General features: G+C 38.6%; 1 protein-coding gene across 4 annotated transcripts in view; it reads left to right on the top strand.

Moving 5' to 3' along the window:
- Positions 1 to 22,403, top strand: part of TRAF6 (TNF receptor associated factor 6) — a 30,759-nt gene extending 8,356 nt beyond the window's left edge. For all 4 annotated transcript variants that reach the window (XM_060018734.1, XM_060018733.1, XM_060018735.1 and 1 more), the window contains 5 exons: positions 1,838 to 1,988; positions 2,916 to 3,074; positions 4,401 to 4,472; positions 13,897 to 13,974; positions 15,327 to 22,403. In XM_060018734.1, coding sequence (XP_059874717.1) covers positions 1,838 to 1,988; positions 2,916 to 3,074; positions 4,401 to 4,472; positions 13,897 to 13,974; positions 15,327 to 16,196 — 1,330 coding nt within the window. In that variant the 3' untranslated portion in view covers positions 16,197 to 22,403. The remainder of the gene's footprint in view (positions 1 to 1,837; positions 1,989 to 2,915; positions 3,075 to 4,400; positions 4,473 to 13,896; positions 13,975 to 15,326) is intronic.
- The last annotated feature ends 1,779 nt before the right edge of the window (positions 22,404 to 24,182 follow it).

The raw sequence follows: 24,182 nt of genomic DNA, 5'->3' as shown, positions 1-24,182 counted from the left end.
ATAAAATTTGAATTTGTGGTAACTACATCCATACTTGGGAATTGGCTTAACTTAAGTTACAAGGGAGCATGTGTCTTGTTTCAATTTGGGGGAAAAATATGTTACCCAATGGTGAATTGGCAATATCTCTCTAGAGTTGGTGTTCTCATCCTCCACACTATTGGCATTTTGAGCCAGATACTTCTTTGTTGTAGAAGAATGTCCTGATGTTGTAGGGTGCTTAACAGCATTCCTGGCCTCTGCTCACTGGATGGTGAAATAGCCCCACCTTCCCAGTTGTGAGACCCAGAGTGTCTCCAGATGTTGCCAGATGTCCCCTGTGGTCAAAATTGCCCTAGTTGAGACCACTGGTTTAGGGTATACATGAGAGCAGTGTTAAAGGCTCACCTTTTTTTTCTGTTTATAATGATTTTCAATTTATATTGTATTTAGGTAGAAATAGGACCATATTATGGATCGTTGATTTTCCTGTAGGTGAAGATGTACAGAAAAAACCCAAGTGTCACCCATGCCCAGGAAGGTAGCTAATCTTTAGCAGTTTTTTAATAGCAAGATATTCATGAAAATAGTGGAACAATGGTCTGAAAAGGAAGTAAAACCTACAAAAGGAAGTGTGAGGCTTTTTTTTTTTCTATCTCCCTCTAAGCTAGAAATGACCACTTACTTCAACTTTAATGTTCTTAAAGGAATGGCTTGGAAATTTCTCATCGGTTATAGTCATTCGGAGAATCAAAAGGCAGCATCTCAATCCAATTCCATTTTCCTTTGGAGTGATTGCTAATGCGGTGGATAATGGTTTCCAGTTTACTTTGAAAGGTTCTTATTTTCTCTTAGATATCCATCACTTACGTTTGGGGAATATATTTCAATAAACTTGTTTACGTCCCTGGTTCTCAAAAAATATTCGACAGTAGGATAATATCATGCAGTGTGAGAGAAGCCCTATAAAGACTGACTATGTCGGTCACATTTTGTAGTTCTAAGGCATTTGACAGCAGACTCCCATTTTCAACAACTTCACGTGCACAAGAACCACCACTGTTGCTTTACACGTAGGAGGTGTACAACAAATGTTTGAGTGATTGACGCTCTGTAGCCTATCTGACCTGCCACATTTCGTGAGTGAAGATTGAAACATCCCAAAAAGTTAAAGGGGAATGACAGACCCAAGCTTCCTGGGGTAGTTTTTCCCATCGTAAGGTAGAATAAACCATTGGGAAGCAGGACATAGAGGTCCTTTAACTCCTGATTGCATTGTATGTACCCTAGACATAAAAATAAAGGAAACCTTTGTTGCCCGTGAGCCAGTGTTGATGACTGTTCAAAGTAAACCTTAAAATGTGGCCTCCTGGGGCTACTTACTGCTAATTGGTTAATTTTTACTTATGACTAATAACTATAGACATGTTATTAGTATATTCTGAGCAGCATATAATTAGTTACATATCCCTAGTATGTTGAATAGCTGCTGATAGAGGCCTGCTAGACTGCCAAAATTCCCATCCTTAACTTTCACTTCATTTGTGTTGTTCAAAATATGATTTTATTCAATTTCTCATTTTTTGGTTGAAATCTATCCCACAATCTAAAATCCCATACTAGTTTTTGATAGATAATCCATATGGTGCTAGTTGTATCCATTTCATAAAAGAATGGTTCATAAACTGTCTGTAAAAGGACAGTTTATTTTAGTGATATTATACAATATAATGTGTTCATTTATTTTCTATAGGAAATAAGTAGAGAATTTATATGTGGTGAATTAAAGTTGTGTGTATTTTCTAATGTGAATGTTTAAAATCTACCAAATAATATGTATTTTATTTGTTTCTTTTAGGGATGCAGGTCACAAATGTCCAGTTGATAATGAAATACTGCTGGAAAATCAACTATTTCCTGACAATTTTGCAAAACGAGAGATTCTTTCTCTGATGGTGAAGTGTCCAAATGAAGGTTGTCTGCACAAGATGGAACTGAGGCATCTTGAGGTATTAAAGTTATTTTCTAGCTGTTAGCATATAGGCAGGGAAGTTCCTAGAGAATAGGAACTTTGCTGTGTCCATCTGGATATTGCCAGTGCCTAGCATATAGTGATTGGTTAGCAAATTCTTGCTGAATTGATACCAACCCTTTCCCTTTCATTATTGAGTATAAATATGAGTAGAAACTAGAAATTTCTTTTTCCATCTACTCTGGCTTTGCCCCAGTGATGATAAAAAATAAATCAGTATTCTATAAGTTTTTTGGGTGAGCATTATCTGCAATAAAACTGAAGAGCATTTTAAATACAAGTGTCACATTTTAATTCCATAGCTTCATTTCTCTCATTTTGAAATAAGCAGCAAGTCACATGTAGCCATCATCTTAGCGCCATCGTCTTAGCACCCTCATACTTTTTTCTCTGGTTTTCTAAATTATTCATTTTATTATGAACTATAATATAGTTCTCCTATAGCTTGAGATTAACTGAATCCACGAGATAAAATAATTTGCTTTTAAATTAATCAGTCCTTAGTGTGGTAGTTTTACAAGAAGTTAAATATTGCTTATGTTCCATTTGAAATTAAGCATTTAAAATATATTTGTAACTTGCCCCCTTTACTTAGCTCCTTTTGGAGGAGCGGCCTTTCGACACTACTAAATTGATAATGAGAAAATCTGACTTCTTTCCAACTCTCTTCCCTAATTGGATACATGAACCTGAAAAGTCACATCCTTTGTATAAGCTTTCCATTCACAACCATTCTTTGGAAAAAACCCATTAAGGCCTTCATATTGTGGTTCTGTGGTGTGTACTAAACAAAGTAGGTTCAGTGGACAATTCTATAGAAGAGAACAGTATATTCTTTGAAGAGATTATATTTAGATTTCTTAAGGATTGGCAAATACTAATTGATAATTTTTTTCCATCATAGGATCATCGAGCACATTGTGAGTTTGCTCTTATGAATTGTCCCCAATGCCAACGTCCCTTTCAAAAATGCCAACTTAATATTCACATTGTCAAGGAGTGTCCAAGGAGACAGGTTTCTTGTGTAAACTGTGCTGTATCGATGGCATTTGAAGATAAAGAGGCATGTACTAACTTGGATTTGTTAATTCCACTACTATTTTTTTTTTAATGTACAGTGGAGGGGGTTAGCAGTAGATGAAGATGTTAATCCAGTTCTGAGTCTGTATTATAAGTTGTGAGAAGACTGATTTTTTAAGAAAGTAAGTTCAATAAACCATTCTAGTAAATGAGTGTAGAGTTTATATTTTCATCTCTTTCTGAGAAAGCATTGTTTCTACTGCTTACTACAGTAGTAGATCTACAAGTAACAAGTTTTTAGGAAAGGTATATGCTGATCTGTTTCCCTATGTGATATTTTAATGACCAGTCTTGGATTAGAGACAAATAAATAAAAGAATTACTGTATAAGACTTATATTTTTCTCTTTAAAAAAGAGAATGAGTGGTTAAAACTTTTAGGAGATTAAGTTAAATCCTACAAAGTGTGTTCCTTTGGTGATACTTCATCAAAACATATGATGAATTCACTTATCTGTACTTATGTTATACTTCAATTAAAACATTTATTTTTAAAAAGAAACTTCATGGCACTTGACAGCGTCATGATCATAGAATATTTTTCCCATTTATAAACTGGGATGTAGAGAGATTAAGTAATTTTATATTAATATTATCAATGGCAAAGCTAGCACTGAGATCCTGGATCCTGGATCCGTATCCTGTGTCCCTTTTACTAAAATAGAGTACATACAATTTATGTTCTTTTGTAACTATTAAGATACTTCCTTAAACTGTATTTCTTACAAATTTATCTTGTTAATTTTCCCTACTTTCTTATGAGATCAAGCATATTATGCTCTTTAAGTTGATGAATTATTCAAAAAAATGTCAGCTAACTTGCTAAAAAGTCTGAGGCATAATTAGAGCAAATTGGTGTCTTCTTAAACTTCAGTAAATTAAGTGGACCTAACCAGAAGGGTTAATTATTTCTTAAATTTTTTGTATTCTAGAAAACAAGGCTCACCTTTCTGGGGCCTTTGAGAACATGGGCCTCCTGCCCTAATCATGCTTCTGTTCTTTACCCTCCTGATAAGAGTTTTAATTGAATCATGCTGCTGCTGGAAGTTTTTGGAAAGGTGTCTTTGGAGAATTATAATGTTGTTAAATGATGCTCAAACAGTCACAGATGCATCTTTTGTATACTATCATATTCTGTTAAAGAGCTGGAGGGTGAGATGAATCTCATTATTACACTGGCAAAGGGAGAGAAAATAACCTTTATAGATTATTCTCACATTTTTGTTTTACACACATCAAAAAAAAATAGGTTGGTGTTGCCTTTTCAGGTTTTCTCACTTTTTTTCTTATATTTCTTTAATAAAATTTAGATTCATGACCAGAACTGTCCTTTGGCAAATGTCATCTGTGAATACTGCAACACCATGCTCATCAGAGAACAGGTATAATGATTCCCTTTCATAAATCAGTATTTCCATAAACAGGTTAAAGAAGTGAATTAGGTTTTTAACTGAAAATTTAAATCAGTAAGGCAAAATGAACACAGGTTGAAGAAGAATTAAAACTATGTGAATTTTAAATGCAAATCAGAATCACAATGAGGTATCACCTCACACACTATCATCAAAAAGTCTACAAATAATATTCTGGAGAGGGTGTGGGGAAAAGAGAACCCTCCTTCACTGTTGGTGGGAATGTAAATTGGTGCAGCCACTATGGAAAACAGTATGGAGTTTCCTTAAAAAACTAAAAGTAGAACTACCATATGATCCAGCAATCTCACTCATGGGCATATATCCCCAAAAGACGAAAACTCTTAATTTGAGAAGGTACACGGGGAATTCCCTGGCGGTCTGGTGGTTAGGACTCTGCGCTTTCACTGCCGAGGGCCCAGGTTCAGTTCCTGGTCGGGGAACTAAGATCCTGCAGGTTGTGCGGCACGGCCAAAAAAAAAGAAAAAAGAAAAGGTACATGCACCCCAGTGTTTATAGCAGCATTATTTATAATAGCCAAGACTTGGAAACAACCGATTGGTTTAAGAAGATGTGATATATATAGATAATAGAATATTACTCAGCCATAAAAAAGAATGAAATACTTCCATTTGCAGCAACATGGATGGACCTAGAGAATATTATACTAAGTGAAGTAAGTCAAAGACAATTGCTTTATGTTACCACTTATATATGGAATCTAAAAAATACAAATGAATCTTATATACGAAACAAATAGACTCACAGACATAGAAAACAAACTTAGGGTTACCAAAGGGGAAAGGGAAGTGGGGAGGGATAAATTAGTATAGATTAATAGATACCAACTACTATACATAAAATAGATAAGCAACAAGGATATACATAACACAGTAGGGAACTATATTCAATACCTTGTAACAACCTATAATGGAAAGTAATCTGAAAAATATAAATATATACATAGCTGAATCACTTTGTTATATACTTGAAACTAACACAGTATTGTAAATCTGTATTTCAATTTTAAGAAAACTGAATTTTTTCAAATAATATAATGAATAATTTCAGAAAGAACAAAATACTCAGCCCTGAGTACTTAAAATTCCTAAGTCATTAACATAATACCTGTGTTTATATATATTCATAGAAGTTCCAAAGCCAAGTAATTTTTAGATAAAAATAATTTAAAATGCTCATTTAAACACCAGAAACTTTATAAGAAATATCAATACATCTTTAGACTCTGTGAAATAAGGATCTTAGGTATCCAGAAACCAGTTGAAAAAGTAAGAACAATGAAATAGAAGGAAACAAGTCTATTCAGTAGCAGGATGTTATTTGTAGCCATGTCCCCGAGGCATGTTGGGAGATTTTGAGATTTCCAGGATCTGTAGCCCCTCTGTTCAGTTGCCTGTAGACCACTGATGGGGCATCATCAGAAGTAGTAGTTATATTAGAAAACTATTCATTTTTTTTATTAATAGAGAAAGGAAAATTCCATCTGATTGCTATCTTCTGACATTTGGAGGGTTTACCCACAAAATATGAATATTAGTCACTAAATATTTATACACTCATGAAATCTGCAAACCCGGAGATCATAATTGATTACCTTACTAAGTAGGAACAAGCAAAACCTGTCCCTCAACTAAACTTTTCCATTCATTTGTTAAGAGTCCTTTAGGTTTTTTTCCAACAGGGCCTTAATTTGAAGGTGTAAGTAACTTTTTGCTTGTGAAGTCTCATCTCCCGGGTTTTGCTTTTTGCTCTGTTTTAATACTTAAAGGAAACCACACAGCACATCTAAAATCCAGCAAAAGTAAAACTTAATGTAGGAAAAAACCCTAGGTTTAGAGTCAGAAAAACCTAGATTTTAACCCTGACTGTGCCACTACTTGCCCACTGATCTCTGACAAGAAAGTGGACATTCTAGATCAGGGATCAGCAAACCAGCCCACCAGCCAAATCTGGCTGCTGCCTGCTTTTTAAAATAAGTTTTATTGGAACACAGCCATGCCCATGTGTTGTATGTGGCTGGTTTTGTGCCACAATGGTAGAGCTGAGTACTTGGGACAGACTCCATAGGGCTTACAAGGCTGAAAATATTTACTATATGACCCTTCACAAAAAATTTTATTGACCACCTAGATTATGCGAAATGAAGGACTGGATTAAATGGTCTCTGATGTTGTTTCTGCTTGAAATATCTATGATTACAGCTAAACTAAATTTCTAAAGGAAATTTAGTACCACTTTCAAAGAACATGATTCTACATAATGGATCTTACCTTAAAGAACTTAGAGTCCCCAAATCAAAGCCTGAGACTTTCTTTAAAACTTTTATTAAAGTGCTTAAAATATCTTCTAACATCTGAGTCTCCCCATTGTAGTCAAAGCATGCGCAGGTTAACAAAAAGTAAGAAGATTTATGAAAGGTGGTCATGAGGGAAAGACAGGGTGCAGTCAGTGGCTCTAACGTATATAGTTCATTGAATAGGGATTCAGTGGCCTGGACCACAGTGAGAGTCTTAGTTGGGTCATGGTTGACATCAGAAGGTACTTTTTCTTTATAATGCCGCTAGAGGGTGCCAGTTCCCTGGCAATAGGAATAAATTCATTTTCTTGAAATGAATTTTGAGTGATTTGGGGGCATGGTATGAGACGTTGATATTTCCTTCCTTTGTGACTTTTGGAAGTAAATATCATTTTTTAAGTTGATAAAATACATTTTATGTTGATGCAAAGCCAGTCTAAATCAGCTAAGTCTCAATTATAAAATAAGCTTAACAGAGCTGCAAAACAACTTTTATATATATGCACTAGCCAATCTAAATCCAGCCAGGTATTGCTTTGAAGAGGCCCTTAGATACCTGGAGTTAATTTGAAAATGAAGAAAAAATTGGTTAAGAACATCATATTGCAGTTCCTGTTCAAGACAGCTATGTATTGGATTGGCCAAAAAGTTCGTTCGGGTTTTCCATAAAATGTTCGGAAAAACCCGAACGAACTTTTTGGCCAACTCAATATGATGCCTGTGAATTCACCTCCTCCCAAGAGTCTACAGCTACACATGGAACAACTTCCTCTTATAAAAACCTAAAAGGCTGGCTGAGTAATGACTACACATTAGGCAAATGAGAAGAAAATCACATCAAAGTGGGTAGGAAAGGCTAGGAAACAATCTCACCATATACCCACAAGCAGGAGGGAACTCAAACCCTGGAGCTTCTCCCTGAGGACTGAAGGGTCCAAACCCACTCCTCAGGCATTTCAACTTTTAAGACATACACTGGAGAGATAAGCTCCCCAAATATCTGACTCTGAAAACCAACAGGGCTCATGTTCCTAGACCCACCAGACTCTAGTGATCTTGGAAGCTGCTCTTTTTTTTTTTTCCTTTTTAACATCTTTATTGGAGTATAATTGCTTTACAATGGTGTGTTAGTTTCTGCTTTGTAACAAAGTGAATCAGCTACACATATACGTATATCCCCATATCTCCTCCCTCTTGCGTCTCCCTCCCACCCTCCCTATCCCACTCCTCTAGGTGGTCACAAAGCAGCAAGCTCATCTCCCTGTGCTATGCAGCTGCTTCCCACTAGCTATCTATTTTACATTTGGTAGTGTGTATACATCAATGCTACTCTCTCATTTTGTCCCAGCTTTCTCTTCCCCCTCCCGTGTGCTCAAGTCCATTCTCTGTCTGCATCTTTATTCCTGTCCTGCCCCTAGGTTCTTCAGAACCTTTTTTTTTTTAATTCCGTGTATATGTGTTAGCATACAGTATTTGTTTTTCACTTTCTGACTTCACTCTGTATGACAGACTCTAGGTCCATCAACCTCACTACAAATAACTTAATTTTGTTTCTTTTTATGGCTGAGTAATATTCCATTGTATATATGTGCCACATCTTCTTTATCCATTCATCTGTCAATGGACACAGGTAGCTTCCACATCCTGGCTATTGTAAATAGAGCTGCAGTGAACATTGTGATACATGCGTCTTTCTGAATTATGGTTTTCTGAGGATATATGCCCAGTAGTGGGATTGCTGGGTCGTATGGTAGTTCTATTTTTAGTTTTTTAAGGAACCTCCATACTGTTCTCCATAGTGGCTGTATCAATTTACATTCCCACCAACAGTGCAAGAGAGTTCCCTTTTCTCCACACCCTCTCCAGCATTTATCGTTTCCAGATTTTTTGATGATGGCCATTCTGACAGGTGTGAGGTGATACTTCATTGTAGTTTTGATTTGCATTTCTCTAATGATTAGTGATGTTGAGCATACTTTCATGTGTTGGCAATCTGTATATCTTCTTTGGAGAAATGTCTATTTAGGTCTTCGGCCCATTTTTGGATTGGGTTGTTTGTTTCTTTGATATTGAGCTGCATGAGCTGCTTGTAAATTTTGGAGATTAATCCTCTGTCAGTTGCTTCATTTGCAAATATTTTCTCCCATTCTGAGGGTTGTCTTTTCATCTTGTTTATGGTTTCCTTTGCTGTGCAAAAGCTTTTAAGTTTCATTAGATCCCATTTGTTTATTTTTCTTTTTATTTCCATTTCGCTAGGAGGTGGTCAAGAAGGATCTTGCTGTGATTTATGTCATAGAGTGTTCTTCCTATGTTTTCCTCTAAGAGTTTTATAGTGTCTGGCCTTACATTTAGGTCTTTAATCCATTTTGAGTTTATTTTTGTGTATGGCGTTAGGGAGTGTTCTAATTTCATTCTTTTACATATAGCTGTCCAGTTTTCCCAATACCACTTACTGAATAGGCTGTTTTTTCTCCGTTGTGTATTCTTGCCTCCTTTATCAAAAATAAGGTGACCATGTGTGCGTGGGTTTATCTCTGGGCTTTTGATCCTGTTCCACTGATGTATATTTCTGTTTTTGTGCCAGTACCATACTGTCTTGATTACTGTAGCTTTGTAGTATAGTTTGAAGTCAGGGAACCTGATTCCTCTAGCTCTGATTCTCTTTCTCAAGATTACTTTGGCTCTTTGGGGTCTTTAGTGTATCCATACAAATTGTGAAAATTTTTGTTCTAGTTCTGTGAAAAATGCCATTGGTAGTTTGATAGGGATTGCATTGAATCTGTAGATTGCTTTGGGTAGTAGAGTCATTTTCACAATGTTGATTCTTCCAATCCAAGAGCATGGTATATCTCTTCATCTGTTTGCATCATTTTTAATTTCTTTCATCAGTGTCTTACAGTTTACTGCATACAGGTGTTCTGTCTCCTTAGGTAGCTTTATTCCTAGGTATTTTATTCTTTTTGTTGCAGTGGTAAATGGGAGTGTTTCCTTAATTTCTCTTGCAGATTTTTCATCATTAGTGTATAGGAATGCAAGAGATTTCTGTGCATTAATTTTGTGTCCCGCTACTTTACCAAATTCATTGAATTAGCTCTAGTAGTTTTTTGGTGGGATCTTTAGGATTCTCTATGTATAGTATCATGTCATCTGCAAACAGTGACAGCTTTACTTCTTTTCTGATTTGGATTCCTCTTATTTCTTTTTCTTTTCTGATTGCTGTGGCTAAAACTTCCATAACTATGTTGAATAATAGTGGTGAGAATGGACAACCTTGTCTTGTTCTGGATCCTAGAGGGGGTGGTTTCAGTTTTTCCCCATCGAGAATGATGTTGGCTGTGGGTTTGTCATATATGGTCTTTATAGTGTTGAGGTAGGTTCCCTCTATGCCTACTTTCTGGAGGGTTTTTGTCATAATGGGTGTTGAATTTTGTCACAAGCTTCTTCTGCATCTATTGAAATGATTATATGGTTTTTATCCTTCAGTTTGTTGATATGGCTTATCACATTGATTGACTTGTGTATACTGAAGAATCCTTGCATTCCTGGGATAAACTCCACTTGATCATGGTGTATGTCCTTTTAATGTGCTGTTGGATTCTGTTTGCTAGTATTTTGTTGAGGATTTTTGCATCTATGTTCATCAGTGATATTGGCCTGTAGTTTTCTTTCTTTGTGACATCTTTGTCTGGTTTTGGTATCAGGGTGATGGTGGCCTCATAGAATGAGTTTGGGAGCGTTCCTCCCTCTGCTATATTTTGGAAGAGTTTGAGAAGGATAGGTGTTAGCTCTTCTCTAAATTGATAGAATTTACCTGTGAAGCCATCTGGTCCTGGGCTTTTGTTTGTTGGAAGAGTTTTAATCACAGTCTCAATTTCACTGCTTGTGATTGGTCTGTTTATAATTTCTATTTCTTCGTGGTTCAGTCTCGGAAGGTTGTGCTTTTCTAAGAATTTGTCCATTTCTTCCAGGTTGTCCATTTTATTGGCATATAGTTGCTTGTAGTAATCTCTCATGATCCTTTGTATTTCTACAGTGTCAGCTGTTACTTCTTTTTCATTTCTAATTCTATTGATTTGAGTCTTCTCCCTTTTTTTCTTGATGAGTCTGGCTAATGGTTTATCAATTTCGTTTATTTTCTCAAAGAACCAGCTTTTAGTTTTATTGATCTTTGCTATTGTTTCCTTCATTTCTTTTTCATTTATTTCTGGTCTGATCTTTATGATTTCTTTCCTTCTGCTGACTTTGGGGTTTTTTTGTTCTTCTTTCTCTAATTGCTTTAGATGTAAGGTTAGGTTGTTTATTTGAGATGTTTCTTGAGGAAGGGTTGTATTGTTATAAACTTCCCTCTCAGAATTGCTTTTGCTTCATCCCATAGGTATTGGGTCATCGTGTTTTCATTGTCGTTTGATTCTAGGTATTTTTTGATTTCCTCTTTGATTTCTTTAGTGATTGGTTGGTTATTAAGTAGTGTATTGTTTAGCCTCCATGTGTTTGTATTTTTTACAGATTTTTTTCCTGTAATTGATATCTAGTCTTATAGTGCTGTGGTCCGAAAAGATACTTGATATGATTTCAATTTTCTTAAATTTACCAAGGCTTGATTTGTGACCCAAGATAATGATCTATCCTGGAGAATGTTCCATGAGCACTTGAGAAGAAAGTGTATTCTGTTGTCTTTGAATGGAATGTCCTATAAATATCAATTAAGTCCATCTTGTTTAATGTGTCATTTAAAGCTTGTGTTTCCTTATTTATTTTCATTTTGGATGATCTGTCCATTGGTGAAAGTGGGGTGTTAAAGTCCCCTTCTATGATTGTGTTACTGCCAGTTTCCTCTTTAATGGCTCTTAGCATTTGCCTTATGTATTGAGGTGCTCCTGTGTTGGGTGCATAAATATTTACAGTTGTTATATCTTCTTCTTGGATTGATACCTTGATCCTTATGTAGTGTCCTTCTTTGTCTCTCGTAACAGTCTTTATTTTAAAGTCTATTTTGTCTGATACGAGAATTGCTGCTCCAGCTTTCTTTTGATTTCCATTTGCATGGAATATCTTTTTCCCTCCCCTCACTTTCAGTCTGTATGTGTCCCTAGGTCTGAAGTGGGTCTCTTGTAGACAGCATATATACAGGTCTTCTTTTTGTATCCATTCAGCCAGTCGTCGTCTTTTGGTTGGAGTATTCAGTCCATTTACATTTAAGGTAGTTATCGATATGTATGGTCCTATTACCATTTTCTTAATTGTTTTGGGTTTGTTATTGTAGGTCTTTTCCTTCTCTTGTGTTTCCTGCCTAGAGAAGTTCCTTTAACATTTGTTGTAAAGCTGGTTTGGTGGTGCTGAATTCTCTTAGCTTTTGCTAGTCTGTAAAGGTTTTAATATTTCTGTCGAATCTGAATGAGATCCTTGCTGGGTAGAGTAATCTTGTTTGTAGGTTTTTCCCTTTCAGCACTTCAAATATGTCCTGCCACTTCCTTCTGGCTTGCAGTGTTTCTGCTGAAAGATCAGCTGTTAACCTTATGGGGATTCCCTTGTATGTTATTTGTTGTTTTTCCCTTGCTGCTTTTAATATTTTTTCTTTGTATTTAATTTTTGATAGTTTGAAGAATATGTGTCTTGGTGTGTTTCTCCTTGGATTTGTCCTGTATGGGACTCTCTGCTCTTCCTGGACTTGATTAACTATTTCCTTTCCCATATTAGGAAAGTTTTCAATTATAATCTCTTCAAATATCTTCTCAGTCCCTGTCTCTTTCTCTACTTCTGGGACCCCTGTAATTCGAATGTTGGTGTGTTTAATATTGTCCCAGAGGTCTCTAAGACAGTCCTCAATTCTTTTCATTCTTTTTTCTTTATTCTGACCTGCAGTAGTTATTTCCACTATTTTGTCTTCCAGGTCACTTATCCGTTCTTCTGCCTCAATTATTCTGCTATTGATTCCTTCTAGAGAATTTTTAATTTCATTTATTGTGTTGTTTATCATTGTTTGTTTGCTCTTTAGTTCTTCTAGGTCTTTGTTAACCGTTTCTTGTATTTTCTCCATTCTATTTCTAAGATTTTGGATCATCTTTATTATCATTACTCTGAATTCTTTTTCAGGTAGACTGCCTGTTTCCTCTTCATTTGTTTGGTCTGGTGGGTTTTTACCTTGCTCCTTCATCTGCTGTGTGTTTCTCTGTCTTCTCATTTTGCTTAACTAACTGTGTTTGGGGTCTCCTTTTTGAAGGCTGCAGGTTTGTAGTTCCCGTTGTTTTTGGTGTCTGTCCCCAGTGGCTAAACTTGGTTCAGTGGGTTGTGTAGGCTTCCTGGTAGAGGGGACTGGTGCCTGTGTTCTGTTGGATGAGGCTAGATCTTGTCTTTCTGGTGGGCAGGACCGCATCTGGGGGTGTGTTTTGGGGTGCCTGTGACCTTATTATGATTTTAGGCAGCCTCTCTGCTAATGGGTGAGGTTGTGTTCCTGTCTTGCTAGTTTTTTGGCATGGGGTGTCCAGCACTGTAGCTTGCTGGTCATTGAGTGGAGCTGGGTCTTAGCATTGAGATGGAGATCCCTGGGAGAGCTTTTGCCATTTGATGTGACATGGAGCCAGGAGGTCTCTGGTGGACCAGTGTCCTGAACTTGGCTCTGCCACCTCAGAGACACAGGCCTGACACCCACCCGAGCACCAAGACCCTACCAGTCACAGAGCTGTTCTCCCAGGTACCAAGCTGATCCTCTCACAATCATTTTACACTGAATCAGGCTTTTTCAAATGCCAATCTGATCATCTCATCAGCTACAGATATTTCAGTGACATCTTATTGTTCCTAATTATTCTTTCCAGTGGTGGACCAACAGTGGGGCAGGGAGAGTGGTTTGTCCAAGCTAAAATCCAGCTGGAGGATGTCCGTAAATATCATTTTAATCTTTGTGGGCTAACTGGTTTCTGTTGCAACTATTCACTCAGCCATTGTAACAAAGTCAGCCACTGACAGTATATGATTTTGTTTAGATGAAGTGTAACTCTTCATTTCAAGTATGATCTTGTCAAACTAGACTATGATATGCAGGGTAAAATATTTTTCAACCTTTGTTTTGGTTTTCAGATGCCTAATCATTATGATCTAGACTGTCCTACAGCCCCAGTTCCATGCACATTCAGTACTTTTGGTTGCCATGAAAAGGTAAGGTTTATTTTTTTCCCTTTTAATTCTTGAATATAGATCAAGAAAATTAAGTTATATAGTGTAGTGGAGGATACCAGTGGATTGGAGATGGCCAACACACATTGTTTATGTGGTCTTAAGCTCCAAGAAATTGGGACTCAGAATATTAATTTTGAGAAATAGTTGGTGATGATAATGGGAGGTGTGATTGGGATCATATAGAGTGTACAGGAAAGAGAAGTAGAACAGGAAAGGAGCCATGAATGAACAGTCTCAGACGTTGATGAAACAGGCAAGGAGAAGTTATTGTTATGATCTCCAAAATTAGTTTCAAGACTTAGCGATCAGTTGTGTCAAATGTCGGAGAGGGAGCATTGTTTATGATAAGTTGATCTTTCTGGAGAGTGCGATTACACTTCGGCTTTTCCACTGTGCCTTTTTATCTGACTTTTTTTACAGTAAGTATGTGTTTAATAATTAAAAAAATAAAATGAGCAAATAGTGTATAGTATGGTTACACTTTGTGAGAAAATTCTGTATTGTTTGTGTGCGTAGAGACAAAGACTTAAAGGAAATGTATCAAAATGTTAATGGTAGTTAGGTGAGATAATAGGTAACTTATTTTCTTTTTGATCATCTACACTTCCTATTTTTCTGTAATATACATGAATTACCCTTACAATAAAAATTGTTATATGATTTTTTTTTCATATAACAGGCTATTCTTGATGATCTTAGAAGAGTATGAAGACAGGGAAGATTCCACTTTGCAACAGATTTGTAAAAATAAGTGAGGGATTGGGGGCAGGCAGTGCAGGTGGACTCCTCTTGGTTATAAAAGGAGAAGGGAGAAAATGATACTAGCTAGAGGGAGATACAAGATCAATAGAGAGGTTTGCCCCTTTTTTTAAACAGGAAAGACTTTACTAATTCTGTTCTGAGGGGAAGGGTTAAGAGGAGAGAATGTTTGAAAATAAAGGAGAAAGGGGATAGCTAAGCAGAATCTCTGAGGTGTTGAAAAGGGGCAGGTGCCAGTTAGAGCCCAGGTGAAGCATTAATCTAGGACAAGAGGAGAGTCAGCTCTGAATCAGAAAAGAAGGATGAGTATAGATCCTGATACTTTTACAGGTAGGAGGGAGGTTTTTTTCTGAGTCCCTGAACGATTATTCAGCAGATAGCCTCTCGGTTTTTCAGGGAATTAGGAGGCAAGATCATCTTACTGGATCGAGAATCTGATGAAATCAAAGAAGATTGTAGGGGATTGAGGGAAGTGATGACATGGCTTAAAAACCTTTTATTTGGCTTGGCTAGGTCCCTTTCCTGGTGCTCACGTCTCTGTTCCTAACCTAAGGCCTGTGCATGATTTTCAGATGCAGAGGAATCACTTGGCACGCCACCTGCAAGAGGATACCCAGTCGCACATGAGAATGATGGCCCAGGCTGTTCAGACTTTAAGCCTTGCGATAGCTCCCGCACCTCAGCGTGGCATGCTGCCATGTGATTCTGCCTCTCTGCCCCGGATTTCCTCTGGGTGTCACTCAGAGGTCCAGAATTTCCAAGAAACCATTCAACAGTTAGAGGGTCGCCTTGTAAGACAAGACCATCAAATCCGGGAGCTGACTGCAAAAATGGAAACTCAGAGCGCGTATGTAAGTGAGCTAAAACGAACTATTCGAACCCTTGAGGACAAAGTTGCTGAAATAGAAGCACAGCAGTGCAATGGAATATACATCTGGAAGATTGGCAATTTTGGGATGCACTTGAAATCTCAAGAAGAGGAGAAACCTGTTGTCATTCACAGCCCCGGATTCTACACAGGCAAACCCGGCTACAAACTATGCATGCGCCTGCACCTGCAGCTACCGACTGCACAGCGCTGTGCCAACTACATATCCCTCTTTGTTCACACGATGCAAGGAGAGTATGACAGCCACCTCCCTTGGCCCTTCCAGGGTACGATACGCCTTACCATCCTTGATCAGTCTGAAGCACCTGTAAGGCAAAACCATGAAGAGATAATGGACGCCAAACCAGAGCTGCTTGCCTTCCAGAGACCCACAATCCCACGGAACCCCAAAGGGTTTGGCTATGTGACCTTTATGCATCTGGAAGCCCTGAGACAAAGAACCTTCATCAAGGACGACACGTTATTAGTACGCTGTGAGGTCTCCACCCGCTTTGACATGGGCAGTCTTCGGAGGGAGGGTTTTCAACCACGAAGTACTGACTTGGGGATATAGCATCCCCTCATTTGTTTAAGAAACAAAACAACAGAAAAAACATTTGGAGAAAACTTGCCCTGTTTTCAATAACATACAAAGAAAAAAAGCAATGGGGAAGGTATACCCACCAGTGAATGTGGTTAGAGAGGTCACTTGCCACTTTCCTGTTAAAAATATCTGAAGCAGGGCTTCCCTGGTGGCGCAGTGGTTGAGAGTCCACCTGCCGATGCAGGAGACACGGGTTCGTGCCCCGGTCCGGGAAGATCTCACATGCCACAGAGCAGCTAGGCCCGTGAGCCATGGCCGCTGAGCCTGCGCGTCCGGAGCCTGTGCTCCGCAACGGGAGAGGCCACAACAGTGAGAGACCCGCGTTATCGCAAAAAAAAAAAAAAAAAAAAAAAAATATCTGAAGCAGTTTTCTCGGGAATGTACGTGTTCCCTGCCTTTTAAAAATGGTTACACTCAAAGTGCCTGTGGCCTATGGCAGCAGTTGTTTGTCTAGTAGGATATCTCTCTGTTCTATTTTCATGGGCTCTTGCTCCAGGGGGGTTTATTGTCAAACCCAGGTTAGGAGTAGTAAAGCTCAAACCTTTTAATAATAATGGACGTTCCATAAAATTTCCACGTATTCTTATAGTGTTAGATGCAATATATTAAGCTTGAGAATCACTACCGCCTCGCACTGGTGCCAGCGAGAATAATTATTATTCTTGAGTTCTCATTTTATTTGAACTCCTGTAGATTTCAGAGGATTTGAACCATAATCCTTGGAAAGTTTAAGTTCTCATTAACCCTGTTTTTTCCGCCTGCAGGGTGTTTTTAAGGATATTCAGGGACTAGTTTAAACCCTAAATATAAGCTTACTAAGTGTGGATATGTTGTTTGTTGAATAATTCTTGTTTCATTGTACCTTGCTTATTTACTTGAGGCTACAAAGTAGCATCTTGTCCAGAGTTTAGAACTCTGAGAACCATGTGGAAACCAGCTGCTGGGTGTTATGCTATAAATCCCTTTTGTCTATTCCAGGCAGAGTGAATTCCACAGCCCTACCTATGTTCTCTGTTGTCTAATGGTTGTAGGACAAGGAGATGCACACACATAATCACCAACAAAAATTTTAAATGGCTCAACTAGTCAACCAATAGGGCAGCTCATTGGTGGTGAGAAAAGCTATTTGAGCCAGAAATTTTCAGCTCTTTTGAACACCTTCTGGTTTAGTTCAATTAATGGAAGAAAATTGCTGTCCTAAATGCAGAATTTCTTAATACTTGGGAGATCATTGGTGTACCTGAGAGGTCACTAAACCAAGGTTGGAAGTCATAGTGATTATATCAGGACTTGGCTGGAGCGGGTGGCTTTAGTCCCACAGTTCATACCTGAGGAGGATCACGTGGAATGTATTGAAGTGGTCAGTTGTTCCTAACAGGGAGGGATGGGTTTTGTGCCACTAGATACTTGTTAAAAGCCTTAGATACTAAAGATTATGCTGAAATGTAGTTCTCAGGGAGTCCCACAACTAGTACAGGCTCTTATGAAGAATCTGAGAGGACCCCTACACCATGCTGTTTACACAAGATTGTTTAAAGTTGTCTGAGGTAGTCCTGCAACTCCAGAGAGGCCAAATCAGAGCCCCTGGCCGGTGTTCAAGATCAGCCTTCATTTCAAGAGGAAGCCAAGAGACCGTGCAAAGGAATGGTCTCGGTTCCGGGCAGACCCAGCAAGTGCCACTCTGACCTTTCCCTTTACTTTTCTGTCTACTCTCCTTACCCACCCCACATCCAGGCTCCTGCTCTGGTGGGTTTATTCTGTAAAGTGGGGGAAAGAAAAGGTCATACAGGGACCCTGTTCCCAGTGCCACCATCAGCGGCAGCTGCCCGTCGCTAGCTCACAGTTGGCTTGCTGACAGTTCGTGCTCCGTGGCCCCTGAGCTCTGCAGCCAGCTCCCGAGGATCACTGCGGCACGGCCCTCTAGGTGAGGAGCCCGGCACCGCTGCTGTTCCTGTGATGGTTTTCCAGAAATAAATTGCTGTCCAGTTCCATGTGAAAAATAAATGGCAGTTACTCTTGTATAGAAACAAAAAAGCCTGGAGGAAATATACTAAACTCTTTTTGATGACTTATTTTCTTCTTTGTGCTTTCTTACATGTTTTATATTTTTTTACAGTAAACATGTCCTTTTCTCGGAGAAAAAAATGTTGCCACAAAACATTCAACCCTCACAGAGAAGGAAATAGCATTTAAAAGCTTCCTGGTCAAATTTCTATTAAAAGCATGGCTGTGCATTAGGTACTGAGGCGAGCCATTTCCTGCTTTGGTTATGTTATTTTTTTCTACTAACTTGGGAGCCTTAATCCAAACAAAAACAGTTTTTTGCCTCACTTCAACTTTTAGCTTCAGGTTTCGCTGAAGGAGTTGAATTAGCTATTTCTAAGGTCCATGCCAACCATAAAATTCTGTTTTAAGAAATGAAGTGCTAACCAGCAGAAAGTTGGCAATATCTACAAGAGGATTTTGCCAGTAGAAAAATTGCTTTATTTTTTTTGCTGACATAATACTTCAATTTAGTATCAATTTAGGGTCTCCTTTTAATTTGAACAATTTTTTTTAACCCCCAACATTTGGCATTTTGTAATAAACCTGCCACTTATTTTATACTGGTCGTTCATTGTGAATATAGAGTAAAAGTAATGGTCAAACTCTCCATATATAAACTTTTGGTGACTTCAACTCAGAATCCACTCTTAGCTGGAAAGTGGCTCTCTTCCGTTCATTTTTCAAACCTCCTGCCTCACTCTGCAACATGCTGGTTTCACCCAGTTGGCTAACAAGTATTTGAGCTGTGTATTTATGTTTTATTAACCTTTTAACATTTATCTTTGGACATTGCTTTTAGACATTGTTAAATTAAAAATAAATTGTTTTTTTCTTTTCCCAGAGGTGTCCAACCCAGTGTTGGATGAAACTTGCTGCAGGTCATACCCTTTGTTATTGGAAAACAAAGTCAGGATGTTGTGGTAGTTTGGTAGTTTTTTACTGTCTGTTAGCGGTTGCAGCAATGACAGTTTCTGGCTGTACTACAAAATGATTAAACTTTTATTGGGGGGAATAAAAATAGAATAGAAAAAAGTGAAATAGGATGAAAATTGAGGGGTTTTCCCCCTAAAGACGGACTAACAGAGATGTTGAATGATCTCTAGCATTTAGTTTTTGTGGCAGGTATAAAATTATAAAATTGTCCCCCATTGCTGTTTTTATACCATAAGTCTTAGCTAAACTAAGAGCATGTTTATGAATTATGCATGCAGTTAGAGTACATTCTCACCAAAAAGGAGCAGTTGCCTGTCATTCCTTTATCCAGGGAATCCTCAAGTCTCTGGTGACCAGAAAACATTTTTAATTATTAGAGAGGTTTTTCTAACTTAAGGCTTTGAAATAGCTTTCCTTAATTCAGTTACTGCTGTTCTTGTTTTGCCTCAGTTAAATTCTACTCACGGTTTTATGAGAAATACCATCAGGTGTTTTTGTGATGCCTAGTTCCATAGAACCTAAGCAGTGCAGTGCCTTGAGGAAATGAAAAAGGGACAATAGTCATTTGTGTTTTTCCTTTGAAATACATTTTTTAAAAATTCCCGGGTGCATATATATGATAAGCTGTAGTTAGTTTCACAGTTGCTATTGTAGAGTCTAGAATGGAGTTGGCACTTCCAAATTCCTAGTATCCAAAAAGGTGATCTGATGAAATCAAATCAGATGCATCTCTGCAGATCATGATGTTCAATCACAGCCCTCACTTTTAGTCAAAGGCAAATACCTGCAAGGAGATGCCCAGTTGCTTCGCTAAGATGTGGTCTCTCAAAGGGAGAACCTCCTCTTGATAGAGCTTCCCTGTCTCTGCTGATGAATTGCATTTATCCCAGCTTTCTCCCAGATAGATTTCAGGATAAAAGCTAAATAGAATGCCAGTGGGAAGAAGGGCAGATGGATTTCTGTATTCCAAGGAAGAGATGCTATCAGTGGCCCTGAGGGGAACATCAACTGAGCGGCAGGGGCAAGGTTCTGTCCATAGCTGAAACCCCAGACTTAGCACAGTGCCTGGCACACAGCACACACTCAAATATTAACAATGAACATTTAGTGAAAATACTGGTTGAGGTGCACCACTTTTTGGCAGGTTATTTGTCATGTGAGTTCTCGGTGATAAGAAATAAATGTTACTTTTATTTTGCTTTTTTCCCCCAGCACTTTATTATGAAATTTTCCAAACATGCAGAATTGTTGCAAGAATTGTAACATGGCCATCTACCACCTGGAATCCACAAATAGCATTTTGTTACATTTGCCTTACCACTTCAGAGATGCTCCTTTTAATGAGACTTATTAAGGTTGGTTTCTCTTTAAAAATTGCACTGCTAAGATAATTGAACACCTTTAATTCAGTTGTCTTAAGCTCCTCCGGGAAACATGATATTTGCTTTATAGCTAAAATTGTAGTCCTTAATTTAAGCTAGTTTAAACTTGTAAATCTGTCATGCTGAATTTCAATCTTATTTATTTTGCCTGAAGGGATGTTTTTTATAATAGAATTATTTGAAAGTCCTTGATCAATTGTACAGAATATTCTAATGTTATTTCCACACTTGATTAATTATCCAATTAATTTCTCTGGTGAGAGTGCAATTTTGGCCCCATTTTGCTTATGCAGCGTTCCAGGATTATGTTCCCAGAGGGCTTGAAGAGGCAGGGTAATTTAGTGTATAAACCAGTAAATTAGGAGCTAAGAGATTTAGATTTTATTCCTGACTGACCATAGGCAAATCACTTCTCTTTGTGTCCATTTATCTACTTGTAAAGTGGGGACTAGAATTTGAAATTTAGATATTATTAAGTAATGGGTAACATTTATTAATGCTTGGATCTATTAAGAAAGACACTTTAAAAAGAAAGAAAAAATACACTGTGAATCCGGGGAGGCTCTTATAATGCTCTAACTGTATGACAAGCTACGGAATGAACTCTGACTTTTGAAAAATTGAAGCATGGGAAACGGTCAAAGTGTCTTATCAAAAACCCGCTGTTGCTTAGAACTTACTATTGCTACAGAATTTATGAGTGTTCTCCTAATCCATAATCCATCTGAACTCTGAAAATAATGTATTTTGTGTGTGGTGGGGTGGTGAATACAAAGATGGGAGGAGGCAGACATTCAACACAGAAAGATAGAAAATCAGTGTTCAGTTTAAGAACAGGTTGTGTGGAAGGGCTGGGCTTAACGCAGTCATCCCGATGCACTGCCACACCCTCCTCTGCTCCCCGAGCATCAACCCACACCACACACAGCACCAGCCCTGCTCCTGCCAGCCCGGCCTCAGGTGGTCTCCATCAGGTCGATGAGATGAAATTACAGGGTCGGCCGAGGGCTAAGCAGGGTCTCTGTTCTCCATTTAGCAGGTGAGTGTGCTCTGTTCTTTCTAAGCCCAGGTGATGGATGTAGATTCACGTTTATCTCCAAAGGCACTTGGAGTTTTTACCGTAGATAGCATCTTAGTAGTGGTTGCAAAGATATGACCAAAACAGTGCTCCTTGATTGGGATCTTGTTGAATATTAATTTAGATGAAAACAAATGCCAGACTGACACACCTAACCCCTCCTGTCTATTGTTATAATGCAGCTTATCTAGTGTGGAGACAATGCTTATTCTTCACAGTCGTTGGTTACAATATTAGAATTTTCTTAAATGAAAGGAAATTGGTTACTGGTTACTTCATATCAATTTGGGGGAACAATTTAAGTTTTGCTTATGATTTTCAGAGGCATAAGCAAGAAGTGACTCAGGTCAAGTTAGCCTTGCTTGTCTTGCAAAATAAGCTAAATTAAGCTTTTCTTGTATGACCAAACTGGTTGTGTCTGCTCAGAGAGTTTTCAAGTGTGGTCTTCATTTGTGTTTAACAACACGTCTTTCTTCTAGTCCATTCTTACGGATGTCTGTTACGCTGTTGTCACATTTTCAAAATTAACTTTTGTAATTAAGGGACCAGCAGGAACAGGATTACTTTATAAAGTGACAGTTGTAGCCGCGGCAGAAAATAAGGCAAAATCACAGAATGTTTGCTTGGTCTGGGTAGGGATTTGTACATTTTAATACAAAAGTGGGTCAGCAAGTCTGATCTTCACAGAATTTATACTGCTGAAAGATAAATAATAAAACTGCGCTGAAAAGTAGATCTCAAACTCCTGAAAAATCATCCTTCCCCTCCTTACCCCACCTTCCCACTGGCTGGTCTATCCTGACTGGCAGGCAGGGGTTGATTTAAAAATAGTGAGCTTCTGTCTGAGGAGGTCTGGCCTCTTTGTCTCAATCCCAGGTTCCTTTCCCCCGGCTGCTCCTTTCTCTTGAGGTGTCTAGCTAAAGTAGACGAAGCCCCCCCAAAAGTGCTTAAAGATGGTAACTAGTCATTCCCTTTAGACTAGTTCGGAGCCTGAAAGTAAGATTTTTTCCAGTCTAATCTGAAATTCCTTTGGAGCCATTGTGAAAGAAGAGGAAAGAAGGCAGGTTTATTGAATACAGCTAGACCGATAGAACAGAAATTGACTGTTTATTAATGCTTTTAGGATCAGTTTTGCAATCTTTTTTTCTCACTACCCACAGTAAATTAGATAGAGATAAATGAATAAATAATATATACACCAACTCACCTGACACAAAAGGTTTCTGAAACACTTGCTTTTACTACACCTGATCCGTTCTGACATTTTCTGTTCTTTCTTCACTTTTAAAATGTAGCCCCCAGAACACAAACGACTTTAACAGAATGCAGCTTGCCTCATGAGTCAAGATCTGAGGGTTTTAAATAGCCCAGAAGGCTAGAGGCCAAATTCATTCCCACACACACGCATGCACACACACGCGCACACGTGTCCACTGGGCTTAGCGGGGCCTTCCGGCCTGTGCCTTGCTCTTGTTCCATCCACCCCGACCCTGCAGCGTTGCCTCTCAGGGCCTGGTCCTGATGCTCCTGCCTCCCTCTCCTTCTCTCAGCCTGAGGGAACCCCATGCTTCCGTAGAAGGAAAAGTCCACTTCCTGTTTCTCCAAGATTCAGGTCCTCTCCTGCTCCACTGCTCCTCTGAACTCTTCTGTGGGCTGAAGCTTTACTAGAACAAAACCCAGAAAGATTTACAAAATCCTCAGTTGTTGCCTTTTGTTTTGCTTTTGCCATATACCTCCCTCCCCTGAGGAAAAGAGGTGGCATGCTACCTGAAAGAGGCAGATGGGGTACAGGGAGAGGAGGGGAGGATTTCTTAATATCTCAAAGAGTTATTGGCAGCACTGAGTGTCTTCTCAATCAGACTGTGAGCTTTCAAGGAAAGGAATCAGATGGGGATCAGAGATCTCTAATATGATCCTGGCCTTTGTTAAAGGATAATTTTCAAAAAAGAGTCAAATTACGGTTCTCATACAGATATCAAATGAGCATGTGTTAAAGATTTTCTCTAACTCTTAATGAGGGAAGCAGGCAGATGCTATAACCGTCCAAATGAGAACCCAAAGAACAGACACACCTAGAGATGAGGAACATTTACATGAATGTCCAAATGGAAGCAAACCCAGCTTCTTCCTTGGTGTGGGGCGGGGGGTGGGGGGGAGTCAAGCAAATCTCACAGGACATAATTTCCGTTTCTAGAAATAAGAATCATTTTGCATTGCTCTCGGTTATCTACAGGACAGAGCTGTAAAGTAGCTTCCTTAGAATGAGACTCAGAACCCTGAAGGGTGTGCTTTGGACTAGACAATGCATAGTGTTCATCAAAGCACAAAATGCCCCTGCACTGACGAGAATTCACTGCAGTGTGTGAATGATGGTTAAACACATCTGTGGGGGCCCATTCCCGCCTAGAATTGGACTGCTCCAACTGGCGTGGGATGACAGCGGGTTCTAGCTTCTACAAAACTCCAAACTGAAAGACCGGCCTGAGTAGAGCAAAGCCAGCTGGAGCCTCATTTGGC

Source organism: Delphinus delphis, chromosome 8 (assembly GCF_949987515.2).
Source record: "Delphinus delphis chromosome 8, mDelDel1.2, whole genome shotgun sequence".
Taxonomy (NCBI): domain Eukaryota; kingdom Metazoa; phylum Chordata; class Mammalia; order Artiodactyla; family Delphinidae; genus Delphinus; species Delphinus delphis.
This window is presented reverse-complemented; position numbering and strand designations above follow the sequence as displayed.